Raw genomic sequence first — 13,349 nt, 5'->3', positions numbered from 1 at the left:
GACTGACATATACACACATATAAAATAACCAACAAGGACCTCCGGCACAGCACAGGGAGCTATGCTCAATTTTGTAAAAACCTTTCAGGGCAAAGAATCTGAAAGAGAATAGATGTTTATACATATTGATAACACGTACGTGTATAACTGAATCACTTTGCTATATACCTGAAATTAACACAACATTGTAAATCCACTGTATTCCAATAAAAAGGGGAAACGGTGTCATTGAAACAGAGAGGAGCTTCCAGAGAAAGGGGAAAAAGGGAACATCTGGGAAACAGACTCCTTCAGGAAAAAGAGAATGGCCACCACCAAACACTTCCTGGTGCTTAGTCAACTCAGTCGTGTCCAACTCTTTGTGACCCCAGGGACGGCAGCCCGCCAGGCTCCTCTGTCCGTGGAATTCTCCAGGCGAGAATACTGGAGTGGGTTGCCATGCCCTCCTCCAGAGGATTTTCCCCACCCAGGGATCCAACCCAGGTCTCCGCACTTGCAGACAGATGCTTTACCATCCGAGCCACCTGGGTTAGTAACTGAAGTCAATCCAGTAAAGAAAAAAAAGTCAAGTCCTGGACAAGATACGTTTAGCACAAGCTCAGGGCAAGCAGAATATCAAACAACACCCCTGTAGGTCTGGGGCGACGTGGGGCAGGGACTACAGCTCAAAGCTTCCACAGGAAAACCGCATACAAGCTGACACGTTCACGTACACAGTTCTTACTCTTTGCGGATTATGTGTTTGGGGATTTGGCTACTTGCTAAAATTTCCTGGTAACCCCAGATCAGCACGAGCAGCACCGCTGTGACCACTCGCACACACAGCAGCCACGCCGGTCCCCAGCCAGGTCTGAGCAGAGGCCCAGCTAGCTCCCTTCTGGGTCCGCTGTGATCTTATAAACAAGTGTCTACCCGGGTCTATTCAGGGCACTTCGGTGCTTTTTGCTGGTGGTCCTGAGGTTTAAAATGGCCCCCAGGCACAGAGCTGAAGCGGGGTCTGGTGTCCATGGACAAGAAGGCAGTGATGAGCCTCAGGGAGAAATCATGAGTCAGGTGAGCGCCTCCAGGTGTGAGTCAGAGGCTGCTGGCCTGAGCCTGGCGCTAATCCTGAGTCAACTGCGTGAATTAAGTAGTACTCTTGATACAAAAACGCACAGGCAACGAGGCTGTGCACTGCTCCACGGATGAGTATGCAGCCAGAGGCACTCGGGACCCTCACCCACTGCACCCCCCACGGGCGATGGACTTCAAAGAGCATCACGACCACCAGCAGTGAGACCAGCAGGCCGGTCACAGGGGAAGCACTGCCCCCAAGACCTCCTCCTGAGAAAACCCTGGATGGTCAGCTCCAACCACATAAGAGGTGGGACGGAATGCAGAGCAGTAGCAAGAGAAGGCCTCTGTGCACCGGCAATGAGCACTGACCGTGGAGAGGGATCGAGACCCCAGGGCTCTGAAGGCTGCGGCAGGCAGGCGTCACGCAGGGTGGACGGCAACCCTGGGCAGAGCGCTCCACACCGGCAAGAATAGGTGGGTGGGGAGGAGAGGCCTCACGTGTACACGTGTGTGTGTGAGTGTGTATGTGTGTGTGTGCACGTGCAAAACCGCTGCTTGTTCTCCACACACGGACCTCTTCCTTCCCAGTCTCAGAGCTCAACTACGTTCCGCAGCCTCCTCTGCGGCCAGGTACGTGGGTCAAATGCATGGGTCAGGTGCGTAAGCAAGTGGTCAGCTGCAGGTCAAGTGCATGGGTCAGGTGTGTGCAGTCAGGAGAAGCCTCCCGAGGACACAAGGGAAGGTGGGAGGAGAGATGTGGTCCAGGAGTTTCCTCTTTCCCTCCCTCTGAGAGGCCCAAGGACTCCAGAGTCCAGGGAGCCTGAGTCCCTGAATGGCTGCATGGATGCGAACCACCCCCTCCTCATCCCTGCCAATGCCCAGGGGACTGAAAAATACAACATCCACATGTCAGGATGCCTGAGGCTTGGAGGGCTGTTTATTACAGCAATTAGATTAATCCACCCCCAATATACAGGGAGAGAACACTAAGTTCCTTATAGCCAAAAAAAAAAAAAACCGCCAGGAGGGAAAAAACTGTAATCAAAACTGAAAACCAATAAAGAGATCAGCCTCCCAGTGTTTTGTAATCATTTCTTTTAACTTGATAGATTCATTTGGAAACAGTCTCTCTTGTGGCAAAAATAATAATAATAATAATAATAAAGTTCAGCTTTTTCTTCATTGACTTTTTCTCCCTTTACTTTCAAATTAAGTCACCTTAATGAGGCTGATTTATCAACAGCATATGTACTTTGAGTCTGTGCTTACCCAGGCCACCCATTATCTGCAACCCTTTGGAGAGACACGCCTGAAATGAGACACGCCTGAAATGTTCATGAAACGTCAGCGACAACCACTCCTGGAGCTGGCGTCTGTGCTTTTCCATATGACCTGCTGCTGCTGCTGCTAAGTCGCTTCAGTTGGGTCCGACTCTGTGGGACTCCATAGACGGCAGCCGACCAGGCTCCGCCATCCCTGGGATTCTCCAGGCAAGAACACTGGAGTGGGTTGCCATTGCCTTCTCCAATGCATATGACCTGAAGATTTTATAATAATCACATAACTTTCATAAGAGATGTCAGATGACTTGGAAGGAAGAATGAACGCTGGGCCTGCCCTTCTGCCAGGTTGGTTCTCTCCCTGGAAAGTGGGGTCGTGAGAGCTCACCCTGAGATGACCCCAGGGCACAGCACTGTCGGCCCAGGTAGGTCCCCTCCCCAGAAGTGGGGTTTCCCTGGAGACCTGAGGTGCAGGAGACTGGCCTTGGGTGGGAGCCCAAGGGCCGCACCGGCGCCAATCGGCCAGGAGGTGGCGCCGCGGGCCTCCCCAGTTCCTCTGACCCCAGCCAGGCCCCTTCCCAGCACGGCCTTCAAGCTCACAGGCTGGAGCCTCCCAGAGGCCGTCTACACTCACCCCAGCCCCGCCTCTCCCACCTCCTCTCTAAACTCTAACATGAGAGGTCCTCTTGGGCTCCACGGAGACCTAAGGAGCAGAGACAACGAGAAAGGAGATGCCCCAGAGGAAAGCCCACCCAGCACGGGCTGAGACCCCGGTCAGCTGATCCCAAGAGACAAGAAGCCCCACTGGGAGGCGCCCACTCGGCCCGACTGTGGGTCTGTGCGCCACCTGCCAGCCTCCAGAAAGCCCCTCCCGGGGTCACCAAACCTTTCCAGCACCCCCGCGGGCCCGGACGTCACATCCATTAGCCAGAGCCTGGACGTGACTCTGCAGCCCTGCCCAGCCCAAAGGGTTCCCCCCACCATGCCTGGTGCAGCCCCCCGCCCCCGCCAGGCTCCACCCACCCAGCTTCAGCATGCGTCCTGTCTGCCCCAGAGGGAGGCCCTCCTGCGTTCTCCAAGGCCCCCGGAACAGCACCACGGCCAGGGAGACCGCTCTCCTGCACCTGGCGGCCACCAGGACCTCGTGCAAATTCACCATAGCAGGAACGTCTCCCTCGTGTGCATACGGCAGCATGGGGCTCAAGGGACGACTCAGGGGCTGCTGGCGGGCAGGGCAGGGAAGGGCACGCTGGGCAGAGCTTGCAGACCCCAGGAAGCGGGAGCGCCAGTGCCAGGGGAGGCAGCAGGGCCCACCCGGGGCGGGCAGCCCGTTTACTATGGCACCCACTGTGCTCGCTGCCTCTACAAGGCTGGTCTCTGTGCTCAGAGGCTTGGCTTCCATCCCTGCACATAGCAGGGAGGAGGGAGGGGGAGGACGGCCCAGCAGGAGGGGGTGGGCGGGGCACTAGTGGGGAGGGGCAGGAGCAGCAGGGCCTCGGGAACCGCCGGGGCAGGGGGCGAGCAGAGGACCCTGGAGCCCAGGTCACGCCTGCCACGGGCCGGAAGGCGGGCGGGCGGGCGGGCTCACCGTCTGCTGCAGGTCCTCGATGACGATGCGCAGCACCAGCGTGTGGGCCTGGCCCTCCTCCGCCCTGGCGCCGCCCGGCTTCTGGGCCGTGGCCCGGATGGTGTCGTAGATGGTCTCCCCCTTGGAACTGTCCGACTCCGACTCCTCCGTGGAGTCTGAGCAGCTCTGGGCCATCTCGTCCTCGCTGGACGTGGGGCTGCGTGGCATGGCTGCGCGTGTCTGCACGGTGGGGAGGAGGGAGACAGGCATGAGAGGAGGCTCGAGGAGGACGCCGGGGGTGTGGCGGCGGCCGGTGTCCGGGGGAGAGATCACAGGCTGGGCGGCCTGCGTGGGTAACACACACACACACCCACACACCCCCACCCCCTCCTGGGGGCCCGAGCCAGGCAGGACCTGTGGGGGCCCCGAGAGCCCTGCCCCGGTGCTTGGAAACCCCGCACTTAAAAGGAGCTCGAACTCACTGCGGCCACGGCCACAGCTTACGGGGACGGACCAAGGGGGCAGTGGGGCGGTCTGACACGTTCGGGAGTAAGAGGAACAGCTCGCTTTGTTTTTCTTGGAGGAAGAGCAGCAGGCAGAGAGATGCGGGCTTTGGGTCAGAAGGGTGCCAAGCTCCTGCTGTAATAACCCCCTCTGCTTCAAACACGGCGATGATACGTACTGTGTGAAAATAGACCCAGCACGCAGGGCCAGGCTCAGAAATGAGATAATCTCCAGGCCCAGGAGCACAGCGGACCCCAAAGGCTGATGGGGGCGGGCTGATGGGGGAGGGCCGGGGGTCTCCAAGAGCCCGCGGAGGCTGGGAGGGCAGCTTCCTCACCATCAAGTGCAATAAAAGCCCCCTGGCAAGGACTCAGGTAAGGGGGCCAACTGCCACCTCATTCCACAGGCGTTAGCAGGACAGAACTGAGGGGCAGGCTGCCCACGAGACACCCCCCAGTCAGTGGGCAGCGGTCAGAAAGGTCAGGCTAAAACCTGCCCATGGGACACGCCCAGCTCTGTGGGCCCAGCTCAGAAAGGTCAGGCTAAAACCTGCCCATGGGACACGCCCAGCTCTGTGGGCCCGGCTCAGAAAGGTCAGGCTAAAACCTGAGATGACCAGGGGTCCTGGGCTGGGGGCTGCATGCCAAACCAGCAATTGCACTTCTGTGTGAACTCTGTAAAAGGAAATCAAAGGTCAAGTTCACGTGAACAAGAAAGATGTCCCAGGCTGTTCCCTGCAAAACAGGGTGTCCTGGCTATCCCCTCACACGCCACTCTAGCCATCCAGGGTCTGCCTGACCAAGGTGTGGCCTCTTCTTCCCACGGACAGCACAGCTGAGGGCAGCGTGGACCCCAACGACCCACGCAGGGCCCCGAACGGAGCCCTGAGAAAGGGCCATTCAGACACGGCGTCCTTGTTCACAAAGGCCGGGAAGACACAGGCCCGTTGAGCCTGAAGCGTGCACGACGTGAGTAACGGGGCAGAGGCACCCAGGAACGCCCAAGTGGGGGGCGGGGGTGGGGGGCAGAAAGCGGGTCACATGGCCTGTGACGTCACTTGTAACCTCGGTCTCCTCGAAACATTCCAGGTGAAGAGAGAAAGCCAGACATGGGACACAGATGCTTGCGATGCGATTGTCTGTGTGTCTCTTTGTGCTGGAATATTTCACAGTAGAGGAGGGGGGAGAAAAGCCAGAGGGAGGGAGGGGAGGAAGATGGTCACCGGGCCGACTGCCCCAGGGGCCGGGGTGCGTGGCCCCCAGAAGCCATTCATTTTGGGCTGACAAGCCTCAGAAAAGTCCCAGGCAGGACACAGCTCAGCCACTGCCAACTCAGAGGCCAGTCTGAGAAGGCTGACGCCCACCGTTTACCTCCAGAGTTCACTTAAGGTCAGCGGACACCCATGGAAGTGCTTCTCTGCTGGGCCACCAGGTCCCAGGACATTCCCAGCCACTGATCAGACACACAAAACCCAGCAAGTGCAGACAGCACCCCAGAAAATGCACCCACCACACACACCCAGGGAAAGACAAGACCATGACTGGGTCAGGGGCTCCCCTACCGCCAAGAGCACCTGGGCCATCCTCGGACATGGGGTCCAAAAACGCTGCTATGTCCAACCTGCAGAGGGGCTGAATGAGCCCTAACCCAGAGGCTTCACACGAAAACCCCGATATCTGGCTCATCCTGACCACCAGGAAAATCTGGCCTGGTTGAGGTCAGCCTTGCAGCACCCGGGCCTGGAGCAAGCTGCAGCCACTCCCTGGCCAGCCTGCCCTCCTCCCCAGGTCCTCCCAGAACCAAGCGACTCCGCACGGTCAGACCTCCTGTGAGCTCTCTTCCTGGCCCGCGGGCCTCAAGTCTGAGCAGCTGCGAAATGATCTGCCCAGCCCCCCAACCTGGCCTCCTCTTCGTTGCCTTCACACCTCCCATGAGGGGTCCCTGGTCAAACATCTCAGACAACACATTACCCATATCACCCAGGAAGGGTTTCCTTTCTTAAAGTAAAATTACCAAGCGAAAATTGTTGCTCAGTCATGTCCGACTCTTCGTGACTCCACGGACTGTAGCCCACAGGCTTCTCTGTCCGTGGATTCTCCAGGCAAGAACAATGGAGTGGTTTGCCATTCCCTTCTCCAGAGGATCTTTCTGACCCAGGGTCAAACCCGGGTCTTCCTGTGTTGGAGGCGGATGCTTTAGCATCTAAACTTTCCAAAGTACATCCCATCCTCCACTTCAGAGCACCAGGGGACTCCTGAATTCACTGACAAACACCTGTCATTTGAGCTTCATATTTTTCCAACCGTACAAGAGCACAGACTGCGGCGGGGGGGGGGGGGGGGGTGTCAGGGTCTGGCCACCCCAGGTCCTACCTTAGGAAGGTCCCAGCCAGCCTGGCTGTGACTTCCACCAACATGTTCATTCCTGCCTTTGCCCATTCACCATTTATACGGGAAAAAAATTAGTGCCTGGCATAATTATATGCCACATATATACTATATAATATAGAACACAGTTACAATTATAATTGTAATATGGAAATAGTTGCATATTATAATATATTGTGATAATTATATGCATACAATTATCATATTATAACATAATATAAATATAAATTATGTATTACATCATTGTGTGTGTTGTTTTAGTTGCTCAGCTGTGTCTGAATCTTTGTGACCCCCATGGACTGCAGGCCACCAGGCTCCTCTGTCCATGGGATTTCCCAGGCAAGAATACTGGAGTGGCTTGCCATTTTCTTCTCCAGGGATCTTCCCAACCAAGGATCGAACCTGGGTCTCCTGTGTTGGAGGCAGATTCTTTACCATCTGAGCCACCGGGAAAGTAGCATTATATAGTTGCATATATATATACAAAATCATTTCCAACAAGGTTTCCAGGTTTTAATATCCTCTAGAACAGGCCAACTCCCTGGTGGTCCAGTGGTTAGCACTCTGCACTTTCATTGCCGTGGGTTAGAGAGTCCGACCATAAAGAAGGCTGAGCGCCCAAGAAGTGATGCTTTCGAACTGTGGTGCTAGAAAAGACTCTTGAGAGTCCCTTGGACAGCAAGGAGATCAAACCGGTCAATCCTAAAGGAAATCAATCCTGAATATTCACTGGAAGGACTGATGCTGAAGCTCCAATCCTTTGGCCACCTGATGCGAAGAGCCGACTCACTGGAAAACACCCTGATGCTGGGAAAGACTCAAGAGGATGAGATGGTTGGACGGCATCACTGATTCAATGGACAGGAACCTGGCCAACTCCAAGAGATGGTGAGGGACAGGGAAGCCTGGTGTGCTGCAGTCCACGGGGACATGAAGAGTCAGACACGACCTGTCGACTGAACCACAACCCTCTCGAGCAGTGTCTCTTCATCCCAGCTGCACAAGGAAGCTACCTGGGATCTTGTTCTAAAAAACAGTGGTGCCAGGAGGTCTGATTCAGTTGGTCTAGGTGAGGCCCCCAATATCGACCTTGTCTTAATTTTTTTATATTTATCTGCCTGCACCGGGTCCTAGTTGCAGCATTTGAGACCTAGTTCTCTGACCCAGGATGGAACCTTGGTCCATCTGTATGGGGAGTGCATCACATTAGCCCCTGGACCACCAGGGAAGTCCCCCTGATGGGCGTGATCTTTAGATGCCCCGAGACTCTGATGCCGGGAGAGACTGACGCAAAAGGAGAAGGGGCGGTAGATGATGAGATGGTCAGACAGCATCACTGACTCAAGGGATACCAATCTGAGCAAACTCTGGCGGAAGGAAATGGCAACCCATCTCAGTGTCCTTGCCTGGAGAATTCCACGGACAGAGGAGCCTGGCGGGCTGCAGTCCATGGGGGTCGCAAAGAGCCAGACACGACCGAGCGACTAACCAACAGCTGCCGTCACCCGGGGTGTGGGAACAGCCTGCAGGCCCAGGTCCAGAGGCGGTTCTGAGACAGGTCAGATGACAGGCAGACACTGGGAACGTGCAGACGCTGGCCACAGCCTCCAGGTGACTCTGCAGCGCGGCCCCCAGGCCGGTGACCCGTTGCGGACACGCAGTCTGAACAGTAAAGTGTACCTGACCCCAGGGTCTTCCTTCCAGGAAACCAAAGGTGGGGGTGGGGTGGTTTAAGGATGTCTGTGTCACACAGAACTGACAACCGAGGGGAAGGCGCCCTGTGTCCCCCAGACCCCTGCCAGCCGCAGTCCTCACCTGGCCACAAGGAGCCACCGTTGCTGCCACATCAGCTTAGGGGTGATGGTCCCACATGGACGTGTCTGCCACCGAAACCCACGGGAAGGGTCTGAGGGGAAACGGCAGGCCCGCGCCCACTTCTTCCCAGGACGTCCTGGGAGCTCAGGCCAAAAGCCCCAGCAGGCTGGTCCTGACCTTAAAAAGGAGCTTGCGTAACTCGATCAGCTGATCCACGGGAAAAGCAAACACCTGGGGAAACACTTAATTATTAACTGCGGCTGGGGCCACGGGTGACACAGAGGGCACCCGGGGACTCTCGCATTTTGGATAAACAATGGATACGTTTTATCCTAAGTACTTCCTAAATACTGGGCAGGACATGGGGTGCAAGGCGCTCAGTCGTGTCCGACTTTTTGTAAACCACTGGACTGTAGCCCGCCAGGCTCTGTCCATGGGAGTTTCAGCCAAGTACACTGGAGTGGGTTGCCATTTCCTTCTGCAGGGGATCTTCCTGACCCAGGATAGAACCTACGTCTCCTTTGTCTGCTGCACTGCAGGCGAATTCTTTACGTGCTGAGCCATCAGCGTACTCACACTACAACACTGACAATCTGAAATTCACACAGAAGTGGGCGTCCTGCGTCTCCTGGGGCAATGCCATGATGGGTGGAAGGGCTTCTCCAAGCTGTAGGGGGTGGCAGGGGACAGGGTGGAGAACGCTCCGCGATAGGAAACTAAGGACAAAAACTCAGTCTGGAAACCGCTTCCCCAGGAAAAGTCAGTGGCAGGACCCGGAAGGGAAGGTTACTCACCACCCGTGGGCAGACATTCCTAGTGTAACTGACCTCTCGGGGAAAATACCAAGCTCTACAAACACAAGTCCATAAAGTTCAACATTTCTCAGAAGGTGTTTGCTTCACTGGCCCTGCTGGGCGCCTATTAATAAGCACAAAAGAAAGTAACAGTGGGAAAAGCAATTTTAACAAAAACTCCACATTTTGCTGCCGAAATGTTCCAAGAAAGCACACAATTGTTCCAAGAAAACATAAAATCTCAAACTGTCTCCTGAGTCTCCTAACACCTGTGAGGAACAGGCAGCTAAGGTTTCCTCCTGGTTCCCTCCTCAGACATAGAGAAAATATGAAAGCTGACCTGAGACAGAAGACACATAGTAAAAACAAAATGACTTTACCAAGGTCAAAGCTGCAAGAATCACATATGTGAGGGTAACCTATAAAAAGGCAGAGGTTCCATCAGCTCTGGTTTATTTTACATGTGTGTGTACATATATGGGGCTTCCCTGTCGACTCAGATGGTAAAGAATCTGCCTGATATGCAGAAAACCCAGGTTCGATCCCTGGCTTGGGAAGATCCCCTGGAGAAGGGAATGGCTACCCACTCCAGTAATCTTGCCTGGAGAACCCCATGGACAGAAGAGCCTGGTGGGCCACAGTTAATAGATACACACACACACACACACACACACACACACACACAAATGTGGGGTTTTTTCGCAAAAAAAAAAAAAATGTTTTTATTCAAGTGGAATCTCAAACAGACACCTGATATATTTAACACACTGGAAGCAAGGTTTTATGACTATTCATTTACTCTGTACATCCAAATATACTAAACCGGCTGGTCCTCAAAGCAGTGGGACCCTGCTCGCCCAGGGCTGCTCTGGGGTTTTGTGCAGACATGAGAACTCAGGTCAAGATCATGGTCAAGAACTGGCAACAGCCTCCACCAGAACCGGGAGGTCAGAACTAGATTCGGGAGGGGCCCAGGTTCTGCCACACCCTTGGAAAGTCAGTAACAGATGAGGGTGAGTTAGCACAGGCTGACAGTGAGTGGGGGTGCAGGGCAGGGGGGTTTGGGCAGCGGTGGGCCAGATGGAGGTCAAAGGCGCCTGGGAAGGTGAGAGAAGAGCACGCCTGTGTCTCGGTGCTCATTTAAATCTGTGGTGCTTTTCCCTTTGGGCTGCCCAGGTTGCTCAGTGGTAAAGCGGCCACCTGCCAACGCAGGAGACACAGGAGAGGCAAGTTCAGTCCCTGGGTCGGGAAGATCCCCCTGGGGAAGGAAATGGCAGCCCACTCCAGTGTTCTTGCCTGGGAAATCCCACGGGCAGAGCAGCCCGGCGGGTTACAGTCCATGGGGTCGCACGGAGTCGGACAGGACTGAGGACACACACACACACACACTCGCTTTCCCTTGCGCTGAGGAGGGATGGGGAGGCACTCAGCACTGGGGGGTGGGGGCTGCCCTAGAAGCTTCTGCCGCACCAGCCCCCCAGTAACTGTGTCAGAATCTAGGGAGGCATGGTCTAGGAATCAGACCACACCCCCGAGGATGGGGAGACACCAGGATTCAGGTCACATGCCACCTCTTCCGAGGAACCCTGCCGGAAGTCGCTCCCCCAACTGCTCCCAGCAGAGGGACCACAGCTGCAGCCCAGCTGGCACCACGCGGCAGCCACCCCACCTGTGAGGGCAGCGTCCTCTACCACACCGCAGGCCAGGGGGAGGTGTGACTGCAGACCCCACCCAGCAGCGTGGCATCAGCCCGTCCTCCCACCACCAAGTTCACACGTTGGGGTCCTGACCCCCAGCACCCTAGAAGGCAGCTGTGTTTGGAGTTGGGGACTTTCAGGAGGTGAGCATGGTGAAATGAGGTCACTAGGGTGGGCCCTGTCTGATGTGCCTCTTTGCGCAGTTCTCGGGGGTTCTCACGGCAAGAACACTGCAGGGGTTTGCCATCCCCTCCCCCAGGGAATGCTGGGAAAGATGGAAGGCAAACGGAGAAGGGGGCGGCAGAGGGTGCGACGGTGAGATGGCATCACCGACTCAACGGACATGAACTTGAGCAAACTCCGGGAGACAGTGGAGGACAGGGAAGCCTGGTGTGCTGCAGTCCAGGGGTCACAAAGAGTCAGACACGACTCAGTGACTCAACAACAACAATGAACAGTCCAATGTGACCGGTGTCCTTATCAGACAAGGAAGTCAGGGGACACACACAGACACACACACACAGACACACACACACAGACACAGACACAGACACACACACACACACACACACACACACAGGGACGACCCTGTGAGGACTCAGCCGGCCACACGCCCAGGAGGGAGGCCTCAGGAGGACCAGCCCCGCCCACACCCGGGTCTGGGAATCCAGCCTCCAGGCTGGAGACAGGGAGCGTCTGCTGTCTCAGCCCCCAGGCTCTGGGCCTTTGCCTCGGCAACCACAGGGAATGAGTACAGGGTGAGGCCCTCCGGACGTTCTTAACTAGACGCCCGAACCACATTTCTGAGGAGAATCGCCATCGAGACAGGCTTTCTCCTGAAACCACTGTCTAGAATAAACTCCATGTCTGTCCCTTCCTGCCTCTGCAGATGAACTCCAAGTAGGATAGCTCTCCTCTCTCTTCCATGAACTGCTAGTATCCTCGTCTGCCCTGAGTCTCTCTGCCTAGCTCCCCAAGTCCTTCCTTCGCACCTGGCTCACCAGAGCACACTCACTCTCCTTCCCTCTCTCCTGGGAGGCACCGCTGTCCACACCTCCCCGTTAACCTCTGATGATTCTCAGCTAGTGTTCCGAAAACCACGCCATCATAGACACTCGAGTCCATCCCTGGCCGAAGGAGTTTGGGAAACGTAACTAGATTAAACAAACATGCACCAATCACTGTGAAAGTCAAAGGGCTAACTGCTCCGTCGTGTCCGACTCTTTGAGGCCCCATGGACCGTAGCCTGCCAGGCTCCTCCACGCAAGAATACTGGACTGGCTAGCCATTCCCTTCCCCAGGGGACCTTCCAGACCCAGGGATCAAACCCAGGTCTCCTGCACTGCAGACAGATTCTTTACTGTCTGAATACTGGAGTGGCTAGCCATTCCCTTCTCCGGGGGACCTTCCAGACCCAGGGATCAAACCCAGGTCTCCTGCACTGCAGACAGATTCTTTACTGTCTGAATACTGGAGTGGCTAGCCATTCCCTTCTCCGGGGGACCTTCCAGACCCAGGGATCAAACCCAGGTCTCCTGCACTGCAGACAGATTCTTTACTGTCTGGGCCACCAGGAAGCCCAATCACTTTGCTGCAGAATTTACTGCACTGCTTTCTGGGTCGTCTCTCAGAGTGGCTGATGCAATATTTTCCCAAAACCACTTAACCCCTGAATCACCTGTCCCTGGAAGGACAAATGTCACCTCCCGCAGCAGGTGCATCCCACGCCTCCAGGGCACGTCCCGCAGAGCCCAGCTCGCTGCCGAGCACAACAGCCCCAGAGGCTTACTGGGTAAAGACCTGTATGGCAGGGAACTGGAAACACTCCTCTGCCCAGAGGATAAGGGCTCCAGGGGTATTACCGCTACGCAATATCCTTGGGCCAAAATCGATCTCCCCAAATCCGAAAAAGAGCTGCTGACGAGCCAGATGCTGAATTAAAATGTCTCCATTGAGGATCACTGACCATAAGGAGGAGGATCACGTGCCTTCCTGGCATGTTCTGTGTGGTTACTGGCGTGTTCTGTGTGGTTACTGGCGTGCGAGGTATCAAGAGGCATTCTGGGTGGGTTAACAGAAAGGCTGGGATTTGGAACATTCACACGATCGACCCACTTCCCTTCCACGAGGCAGAATTTCCTCAGGAGCCTGTGCTCCTTGGACTACAGGAGCGGGGTCCCCACGGCTTCCGGCTCCCCGCCTCCTGGAGAGAGCCAGCTGGGCTTCCAGTCTGGGCTGCAGGGGGCTCC

General features: G+C 55.8%; 1 protein-coding gene across 1 annotated transcript in view; it reads right to left on the bottom strand.

Moving 5' to 3' along the window:
* SHANK2 (SH3 and multiple ankyrin repeat domains 2) overlaps positions 1-8,741 on the bottom strand; it is a 466,522-nt gene extending 457,781 nt beyond the window's left edge. Inside the window, exons 1-2 of the mRNA XM_068976951.1 lie at positions 8,610-8,741; positions 3,925-4,143 (exon numbers count right to left, since the gene is read on the bottom strand). Coding sequence (XP_068833052.1) covers positions 3,925-4,131 — 207 coding nt within the window. The 5' untranslated portion in view covers positions 4,132-4,143; positions 8,610-8,741. The remainder of the gene's footprint in view (positions 1-3,924; positions 4,144-8,609) is intronic.
* Positions 8,742-13,349: the final 4,608 nt, after the last annotated feature.

Source organism: Capricornis sumatraensis, chromosome 8 (assembly GCF_032405125.1).
Source record: "Capricornis sumatraensis isolate serow.1 chromosome 8, serow.2, whole genome shotgun sequence".
Classification (NCBI taxonomy): domain Eukaryota; kingdom Metazoa; phylum Chordata; class Mammalia; order Artiodactyla; family Bovidae; genus Capricornis; species Capricornis sumatraensis.
Note: the sequence above shows the minus strand (reverse complement) of the source record. Positions and strands in the feature narration are given on the sequence as shown.